This window comes from Cataglyphis hispanica, chromosome 10, assembly GCF_021464435.1.
Source record: "Cataglyphis hispanica isolate Lineage 1 chromosome 10, ULB_Chis1_1.0, whole genome shotgun sequence".
Lineage (NCBI taxonomy): Eukaryota > Metazoa > Arthropoda > Insecta > Hymenoptera > Formicidae > Cataglyphis > Cataglyphis hispanica.
Window position 1 is genome coordinate 762501 of NC_065963.1, and position 10823 is coordinate 773323.

General features: G+C 30.5%; 1 protein-coding gene across 3 annotated transcripts in view; it reads right to left on the reverse strand.

The window, feature by feature from the left end:
- Positions 1–9532, reverse strand: part of LOC126852250 (tyrosine-protein phosphatase non-receptor type 5-like) — a 13217-nt gene extending 3685 nt beyond the window's left edge. The window contains exons 1-6 of one of the 3 annotated variants that reach the window (XM_050596850.1): positions 9315–9532; positions 1909–2098; positions 1612–1789; positions 1194–1412; positions 687–1097; positions 314–609 (exon numbers count right to left, since the gene is read on the reverse strand). In XM_050596850.1, the coding sequence (XP_050452807.1) occupies positions 314–609; positions 687–1097; positions 1194–1412; positions 1612–1789; positions 1909–1931 (1127 nt within the window). In that variant the 5' untranslated portion in view covers positions 1932–2098; positions 9315–9532. Of the gene's footprint in view, positions 1–313; positions 610–686; positions 1098–1193; positions 1413–1611; positions 1790–1908; positions 2099–2246; positions 2510–2867; positions 3101–9314 lie in introns of those variants that run through there. The other 2 variants (XM_050596848.1, XM_050596849.1) reach the window with 2 other exon arrangements.
- Positions 9533–10823: the final 1291 nt, after the last annotated feature.

A 10823-nucleotide genomic window follows, 5' to 3' on the forward strand; every position in this document is an offset into this window, starting at 1 on the left:
TAATAATCATAATTTCCGCTTAAATATTGTCTGATCGATTATTACTAGTGACATATAAAAATGGATTTATCTTCCAAAAATTATTTCATAATCATGCTGACAATTCGCCAAAGGCAAGGCGAATAGTGAATTGTAGGGACAAAATTGTCATCATTTTTTTATGGCATTGGTATATGGCATATGACATTAGATGAACATGAAGATAAGCTCGAAGCTTGAGCTCGTTGGAAAGATAGAAACCGAGAAATTAAATGATTTAAGCAAAAACTAGAGTAGTTCAAATTAAATCTGATAATAATAATTATAATTATACCAGTAATGTTGCAAATGCCTTCTTTCTCCTTCATGCCTAATTTCCATAGTTCTGATAGTATATCCGTTTTTCATATCGACATAGTTGACAATAATAGTGAAAGATCCAGCTTGTATACGGCTGTTTACATCAAAGGGAAAATATGCGTCACACTTGGCTTTAGAGGCTTCATGCAATCTAGTTATCATGACAATTACAGGAACTTTTTCTGCCCAGATCATTCTCCAGAAATCCGCTATCGTGTGAGTTAATGGTCCCTGTGTCGCGATGTATCTACCATCTTCGCCATCGTATCCCTATAATATATCCGGTATATTGTAGCTTTGAATTCGCGCAATCAAACTTTTATATATAATTTTTTTATTTTACATACACGGATGTAGTTGGCATTTATGTAGCCGGCGAGAGGATCGTCGGAGGAACCTGGTAGAATTACTCTCGATTGCGGATTGGGCAAAACAGAGCAATATCGGTTTTTCACTCCTGAGCCGCAAACGTCCACTTTCTCCGGGAGATTTAATGGCACCTCCCAAAATTCTTTGTACAATGTTGATGGATCGTTAACGGCCTTCTTCAGTTGAGTTCTCGACAATACATTTCCCGCGCTTAGTAAAAATTCTTCCGCCGTACATTCTCGAGTAGGAGTAACCATATGTGGTGGACTTTCAGGAGCTGTTGCTAATTCTATGGTTAAACTTGTGCTCGATCCACGTCGTTCCAACAGTCCCTTCGCTTTTATACGTATCGCTTCCGGTCTACGTTCAGGTGTCGCGACGGACATCACCTATTAATGTAAAAATAAAAAAAACATAGGGGAGTGGTATTCCTATTGTAATAATTTGAGATAGGTATTTAGATTATATATCAGTAAATTTCTTACCTCTGGTAAATCTGATGCTTGAACAACTGGTTGTACTGATTGCATGGATGTAGATTGCTTTGCAAATACTTCATGAACCCATTTGGCTTCTACAGATCCTTTTGTGTCTTTACTAAACTTGTCCGACTGGCAAATGGCACCTTCTTCTACTAAATCGTGCCGATCGCCATCTTCAGTATTTTTTTCACGCGACATTTGTTTCCGCAGCCATAACAAGATCTATTATAAAAGTGCATCTTATTATTTTACATGATTATGAACAATTCATTATTGTAAATAAATTAAATCTCATAGATTTTTATGAGCTCTTAAAATAATTACCTGTTTTTTGAAAAAGAAAATTATAAATCTCTTCTATACATTCGTTTCTTTGTGTATATAATATACAAATATATGTAATAAATAAATATGTGCTTACCAGAAATGTAAAAAGAATAGTGCCAGTGATAACAAAAAGTGTCACAAAGAAAGGCAATTGCCAATCTAGCCATGATAGAGCGATCCTGGAATGTACCCCCTTGTCTGTTTGACTACTGAGTTGGGCCACTTGAAGATCCATTCCAGCATCATCCAGTCCAGTCATGGACTGCCGAATCCTGTATTTAAAATACTTTAAGATAAATAACGTAAATGCATCTTAATATATATCATAAAATATCCAAATATAATCCCAATATTATCATCTTGATATATCATGAATTCTGTGATAAATTACCTGTGATGAGATCTCGCAGGCATTCCCTTTGTAAATGGCAATGAAATTGGCACTATTGTATCCTTATGCCACTTCTGTTCACCGATTAAATAAAATTTCTCTATAGGATTTATATTATCACTATTATTAATTGTTGCATCATAATAATTTACATCATTCGTGTAATGAGTCAAGGAAATACTTGTACCATCTGTAATAAACGCTATTATTATTATATATGTATAACGACATACACGCACAGAATATACATTGTAAATTAAAAATTTTACAACATATACTAGAAATATTAAATCATTGTAATAAATATTATTTGCAAAATTATATGATCATGTACACACAAGGTTTCTCCTGAAGAAAAAAGTTGCATAAACACGTTTCCGTGATTCAGCAATATGTAACAGAAGAGATGTCTCATTCTATCGATTAAACAACTAGTTACATCTCATCTGAGAATGAGACCACAAGAAAATCGTCAAATAAAAGGACACGGATAAACAGGTAAATTTAATGGATATGATGAAAACGAGGATAGGAAAACATAAGATGTAGAATCGTCGATTGTCATTTGTCAGTCATGGGTCTGTTCGTTTTAGCTGAACTGACTGCACTAGTTCAGAGTTTATCTTTTTCTTTGCAATATGGAGAGAAAAAGACAAACTCTGAATTAGTGCAGCCAGTTCAGCTAAACGAACAGACCCCATGACAAATGTCAGTATAGTACACATATGTACATCAGTAATGTACATACATGCATATATGACACGCATATATTAAATAGTGTTGCATATCTCAAAAAGTTGGAACATCGGAAATAAATCCACATCCTGTTTTTCTAGTTGTTGCAATAGCAGAATACATGCAAGTATCATGTGTGCGTGTGATGGCGCGCACGAGAAAGAGAGAGGGGGGAGAGGGGAGAAGAGAGAGAGAATTATTTTCCGCGCTTCTTTGATCGATACCTTTTGTCAACAGCATATACACCAATATCGCGACCACCGTATGATTGATGTGTGATCCACGAGTTTGGTGAGTGGTTGGAAGTGACCACCGTGTGTACGATGATACGATCATATTGCGATAGAATCGAAATCGAATGCTCGTAATTCTCGCGCAAGCTCCTTGGAAAAACTGCCTAAAGAGAACGTTCGCACCGTTTGCGTCTTGTTCCTCTTCTCATACGCCTTGACCTGGGCTTTGGTTCTATTCATAGTGTTGGCAACCGGCTCCGCGCTCTTCCACTCTGACGCGTGTAGTACGCGGGAGTAAAGCGTGCGGCCAATAAGAATCGCGGTGGCGTCGCCGGCCCATCGACGTCGACCAATCGTGGCGCGCTAATCAGTATTAGTAGGAGAAGAAGGGGAGAAGTCAGTGTGAATGAAAGCGCAGAGCGCAACACGCAGCACGTGCGATTAATGCGACGGCGCCAATCGCACATCGACATTTCACGTTTTGATTCCATAGATACTCCAGTAAATATAGCGAAAACTTTTATGTTTTCCGATAACAATGGATTCTTCCTGCACAAACGCTAGATATACGCCATCGATATAATGGAAAGAAGTGATTGTCTCATGTCTTGTTTGAATTAGTTTCATTGTCGTCATTGCCGTTATTGCCCCGTCACATCCATAAATTAAATCCCTTCCTAGCTTGCAATAATACAGGATGATTTATATTTCAATTTTTCCAGATTATTTTCAAATGTGCATGAGCGCTCAACTGTACAGCATGGCTCACCGATGTCGCCCGGCTAAAGATCGGCGATGATTGACCAGATTTTACTCAATAATTTTTTTTATTAAGCGTTATATAAAAAAATAAAAAAAGACTTTTCGACTAAGTTTGATCCGCTCTATCTGCACACGAATTTTATCCCCATTATTCTGGGACACCCTGTATATGTAAATACATATGGATGATATATACAGAGTCTCGAAATTAAATGTCAGAACTTCAGAAGCGTATATAGGATCGATAAATTAAGAAAAAAATCCTTTACAGATTTGCTCTTTTTTGCTTCGTTTTGAAGAAAACCACAAAAAAGGAAATAATAAAATTTTTATCAGAAAACTGAATTTGCAATACTAAAATTATTAGGTTTATTGAAAAGTATCATTAAATAAAAGTTGTAAAGATGGAATTAAGAAAAGAGAATGAATTAAAATTCTCCTGAAGTAAAATTAGAGGAAATAAATATACGATAAGCTTATCATATTCTGTTTATTTTAGTTTGTTTACCTTCCTGCTGCTTAAGGTAATAATAATATGAATAAATATGTACATAAACGTAAGTAAATGGTACGAAAAAAACTCATTTTTTCACTTATTTACTACTTTTATTTATTACTTTTAATAAAGTAATATATATTTTTTTAAATAAACAAGATATAATAATCTCGTGTTGTATTTATTTATATTTCTTTAATTTTACTTTAGAAGGATTTTAACTCACTTTTTTTCTTATATATAATTTCAAATCTTTTCATAATTTCATTTCTCTACAATTTTTATCTCATAATACTTTTTGATAAACTTAATAATTTTAGTTCTTTTAATATAAATTTTGTTGTCTTTTTTTGCGATTTTCTTCAAAATAAAAACAAGCGCATCTCTAAAAGATTTTTTTTCTTAATTTGTCAATCTCCCACTCTCTTGAAGTTTGATTTCGCTTATTTTTGATTTTACCCTACCAGTTTTGAAGAAGTCAAAACCGAGTATTGTGACTTCTCCAAAAAAAAATCTTATCTTTGGTAACAAGTTTTTTTTAGCAACTAGCCTCATTTTCTCATAGTTTAAGGTCCACTAAAGACTACTAACGATCAGCAAAACTTTATTTACTCTCTGATTTTTTATAGGAAGACAAATCCAAAAAAGTTTTCGTAGTTTACCCGATTTTACCCTACTTTCCCCTATATATAAATAGACATATTTTTTTTATTTCTTTAAGTTTCATAAATAAATCTTTATTTATAGAATAAAATTATATAAGAATAATGTCTTTATAAGATGTCCTTATTTCTTAAAAAACTCTCTCTTCCTCTCTCTCTCTCTCTCTCTCTTTTCACCTCTTTTTCTCTCTCTTTTTCGCTTTTTGTGTGTATGTCATATAATTTTGATATAATTTTTCTTTAAATCATTTCGAAAATAATCGCGTTGAAAGATTATGAGTCACATTATGTATTACATGAAAGATTTTCCAAGATCTGACAAATTTCTGGCGAAATTTGAAAGTAAAAATATTAATAAGCTTCGTGAAAGAAAGAGAAAGAGAGAGAGAGAGAAAGAGAGAATATTATTATAAAATAAAATAATAGTATTATACAACATAAAATATAATGTATATCATCACATTAATTCATTGAATTAAAATTTTTTACATGCTTTACTCTTTCAAAAAAATGTTAAATTTTTTCTTAAAAATCCGCCAAAAAAGTTTGTATACTATATCTATATATATTTTCTCTCTCTTATATAATCTCTGTCCACATGTGCAGGGAAAATAATGTGAAAAGAATAATTTTCACATTTTTTTCACAAAAGTGAAGTTTGGAAAAATGAGAAAAAATTGCGCATATATAATTACATACGAATTAATGTACAAATTATATATAGACAATGGTCTTTCATTTTTTCAAATTTTTTATTTTTTATACAGTAATACAAGAATTATTTTTCCAGTTATTTTTTAATTATTTTTAATTATTTCTTTTATTATTTTTTCTGTATTTACGGACAGAGATTATACGAGAAAAAGAAAACATATATGAATATATATATATATATATATATATATATATATATATATATATATAATTATATTTATTTAGATTTGATTATATATGAATGTGTTTTTTGCGAGATAAATCATAGCTTTTTTGGTTTTTATTTAAATAAATAAATTAAATAATTTATTATAATATATTTCATTATAATGTAAGATTCAAATTGATATATATCGGCATCAATTTTATTATTGATCTCAAGCATACAAATAGCTGCAAGCATACAAATATTTATGAATATCTTTGTAGGCATTTTACGCGCCTATATAGTTCTCAAGAATACACCGATGATTCATGAAACCGGATATACATATTTCCCATTCACGGTCGCTTAAACATCACATTCATTTCGCTACAAATTACATTATTTACGTTTCACTTTTATATCTTGTTTTCTATTATACATTTTTTAACTCTATGTTGTGGCGCTTTCGTAGTGAAATTATAGATAAAGTAATAAAAAGATTTTTAACAATCTCTTATATAATTGATATTTCTGTAATAATTCGATTACACACATTTTTTTAATAGTAAAAACTCGCTATCATATCGTTATTTATTTTAGCGGTGGTTACAATGCGACAATGACAACCGATAATCATTGTGTAGTAGCCGAAAAATCAATAATTCAGTTTGCCGAAACTGAATATTCGATTATGCAAGTGTCTCAATTTCATACTAATGTTAAAAATAACGCGGATAAATGAACTCGTCGCTTAGAAATAAGAGAAGTATATCATACTTGTAGAAATATTTAATCAAACTATTTAAGGATGTTTCGTACCTATTTTTGAAATATTAAGAATTTAACCAAAATTTAACCAAAACAGAATGTTCTTTTATATGTTCAGAAACTTATAAAAAAAATCCTGAGTCCATTCACTGAAGCGATCAAAAGTTATGAAGATTTTAATTTGCAGTAAATTAAGGATGTATGTCATATATATATATTAACAAAAAATATTAACAAAAGCATGAAAATTTCATAGACTATTCTACTTCTTCTAAATATCTGTGCAAAAACTGAGCATAATTCTCTTAACGATTTGGAAATTATTTAAGTTTAAAGTTACTTGATTCTTATGGAAAATTGCATATTGTAGCACTTATTGACAAATTTGACAAGGAAAAAATATTACCAATAAAATAAAAATTTTCACATATATTAGTTAAGAAAACTCTAATAAACTTTTGTGCAAAACTTGATTTAGATCCACTCGTTTAAAAGTTATTTATTAAAAATTGTAAAAAAATATTATCTATCTCTTTCTCTCGTTTACAAATTATTCGTTTTTCATTGTTTCTTGTAGGGGTTTCTTAATTTCAGGGGATATTCACGATCAAAAGTTTTTGTTATAAATTAGGAAAGATATTAATTACAACTATTTTTTTTTACGAAGACGTCAAAATCCATATTATTTTGTGATACTTTATTTCTTTTCATAACTCGGATTTATTTGTTTGATTTTTCAAACGCTATAAATGTAAGAAATATTTTTTTTTAATTTTGACAGTTTTTTGCTACTATTGTACATGCAAATTATCCTTAAAAGATTTAAATGTCTCTGTCCATATATATAGCAATTTTATAGCAAAGCTAAAACGAAAAAGATTGAAGAAAAAATTATATATTAAATTATTTTGTTTGAAACTCATTCGTGTATATATGTATATGCGATTCTTTTTGTATGACGCACGAAAAATATTCAAGCAACAACCCAATCTTTCCTATATATGTATAATCCTATATATGTATATAAAATAATAAAGTTTGATGAGTATATAAAGTAATAAAGTTTGAAGAAGATGTACATATATCTTTAACGAAAAGTCTATCTGCTTGAATATGCATCACATATTTTAGTCACGCGTAATTATGTATGCAAAAATTATACATTTTCTCTCTCTATCGAATCGATTTTAATTACAGAATTCACAAGCTTCTTATTTATCGCTAAGAAATAAAGTATATTAGAATTAGCTTATTATATCTACAATCTTATTATTGAATTATGTTGAATTGTGTTGAATTATGAATATATTGTAAGAGAAAATATCGATAGATATTATGATCATTAATGATTGTAAATCAATAAACTAATATAAGTGCTAAATTATTCGATTCATCTCTATTTAAATCAATTTAATTCTATTTAATAAACTATACTTTAAAAGTATTAAATAGACTTTATATTCAATTCAAATTAATTTCAAATTTATATTATAAGATTTATATTAAAAAACGTGAAAATTTACAATTGCTTTTATTTTCGATGCATAACTCATTTGATGATTTACGAGAAAATTTTTAAAATCAATCTTTGATATATGTAGTGTATATACAATGATTTTTTACACAAAATTTTTTATACTGAATAATAGATTTTTGTGTGTGCTCTTAAACAATAAAACTTATACAATGCATTATACAAGTGAGAGAAACTACATATATATAAATTTTTCAATATGTAGAGTGTCCACTCCCTGAAAAAACATCGAGAACTATAGAATTTTTAAGGATTTCTTTTGCACCTGGAAAAATTACGGAATTCTCATAAAATTCTATTGAAATTCATTTTTTAAAAATCTCTATAATTTTGCTCTGATATTGTAAATAGTCAGTCAAGTGAATTATACGCGTTTAAAATATTATAAATACATATTTATTTCTCTCTTTGTTTATATATCCAATGTTTTAATAAAATATTGAATATGCAGATATTGAATAAAATATTGAATATGCAGAATATATTCTTTATTGTAATTTTTATTGATAAAAAAATGAAAATGCAAAAGAAAAATGTATCTTACAAAGTTCTTTTTTTCAGTATATTTATAAATCTAGCACTCTGGAAACTTGAGAGGCTCTGTTTTTTCTTCGTATGAGTAAAAAACATTAAAAAGACGCATGTAGTAAACAAATTTTAGTATACAGAATGTCTATTCCCTAAAAAACATGGAAACCATGGAATTCTTAAAGATTTTTTTTGTACTTGGAAAAATCAAGGAATTTTCATAGAATTCTATTGAAATTTAGAAAATTAAAAAAAAATTTTTTTTATGATTTTGTTCTCATATTGTAAACAATCAAGTCAAGTGAATTATATGCGTTTAAAATATATTATAAATATATACTTATTTCTCTCTGTTTATATATTCAATAAAAATGTCTTAACAAATTATTGAATATGCAATAAATATTTTTTATTAATTAATAATTTTTATTGATAAAAAATGAAAATGTTATATGTAAGTGAAAAATATTTATCTTACAAAAGTTCTTGTCTTTTTTTTTCAGTACATTTATAAATCTAGCACTTTTGAAGCATAAGAACTCTATGAATTTCCTTAGTATGAATAAAAAATATTAAAAAAATATATGCAATAAAAAAATTTGCTTTGAAAAATTGCATCAAAAAGTCTTTAGGATATTCTCTTTACCTGGAATTTTAAACAAAAATACCTGGAAGATCAGGAAATCTTCAAGGAAGATTTAAGTATATTTTATAATATATAGATATCCCGAGTATATATGTACTGCCAAATATCTACTGGCAGTCTATAATATCATTATAATAATAGGTAATATCGAGACATATACTTGCATATTTCTCGGTTATATACCTTGAGATGAGGATGCAAGCAGGGAGACAAAATCCTATTCCACCTCTCTCGGGATATTCTCTCACGTGTCGTTAAGATTGTCGCGATCACCGGCATCACCCAGCGTACATCGACACTGGGGTGGATGACAAGAACATGGCTCTGTAGATGAATCGCGCGGCTGCGTCGATACGGACACGCGTCGGACGCATCTGAATGGCGTCTGAACGGATTGCAAAATGACAGCCGACTGCATTCACCTCTTTCGCGCACGGTCGCGAAGGGGCAGCAAGGGGGTTGGAGACGGGGGTGCATATGGCAGACGCGCGCATTCGTGACATGGGTACGAGCCAACCGACCCACCCTTTCTCAGATAGCCTCGCTTCTATTGCCCTTGTGCATACGTATCGTACACGATATGTTGCCGAGCTAGAGCTTTTATGCTCGCTAGAACTGTTGAGCATCCATTGCGTTGAATTTCTGGAAATTATTAAAAGTACAAAATTATACAAAATAACAAATGATCTCTCTTTGTGCGAAAATAGAAATATCAGAAACGTCCAAATAAAAATTCTAAAATTTTGCAGTATAAGAGCATAAGCGTATTGGGATAATGTATTCCGAAATATATAAATAATATTCTTGCGATTTTGAAAAATATCATATTCTAGCATAAATATGTCTCTCTTTCAACTTTTATCGCTCAATCAATCCTCGTTTAAAAAAAAAGAATGGCAGCAAAAAGAGACAGACAAAGAGTGTAAGGGTAGGAACAGAAAGAGGGGAAACATTGAATGAGAACTTCGTGGTCGACAAAAGGGTGCAAAGAGAGAAGGGAAGATAAAAGAGGAGGAGGAGGTGGGAGACAAACCGGCCTTTATTGTTCGGGAAGGGTAAAGAAAGAAGATAGAATATAGGTTAGTCTCATTGGCGAACAGCGTCCCCAATCGTTATCCACGCAACAAACTTTTATGCTTTCTCCCTCTCCCTCCATCCCGTCAATCTTTCATCTTATTAGGCTTAACTAGTGAAATTAACATAATTTTTTCCAAGAAACTAACATGAAAGAAGAAGAGAGGCACGATTTTTTTATTGTATTTTTTCATGATTTATGACAGTGATACATTCATTATAATAGGGAGTTATGTTTAAACATGTTTAAAATATCCCCTTAAGCAAAATGTTAGCAGTATGACGGCAGATTGGTAGCAGATTTAATCAAAATCTGTTAGCAAACTGACATCAACTGCGTTTGCATTCAGCTAATGTTTGCCGGCAGAATCTGCTAATATAATAAGTTGGCAGATTGGCGGAAATTTGAACAGACTTTGTTGACATAATTAGGCGGCAGATTAGCGGCAGAAACCGAGCAGACTCTGCTAACATAATCTGCTGACAGATTGATAGCAGAAATTAAGTAGATTCTGCAGCTTCTAGACATTTATATAAAATGGACATTTAAATGGATTTAAACATTTAAAGAATCCCAAGTAACAAAATGACAATAAATTTTGGTCACAAAATAACATA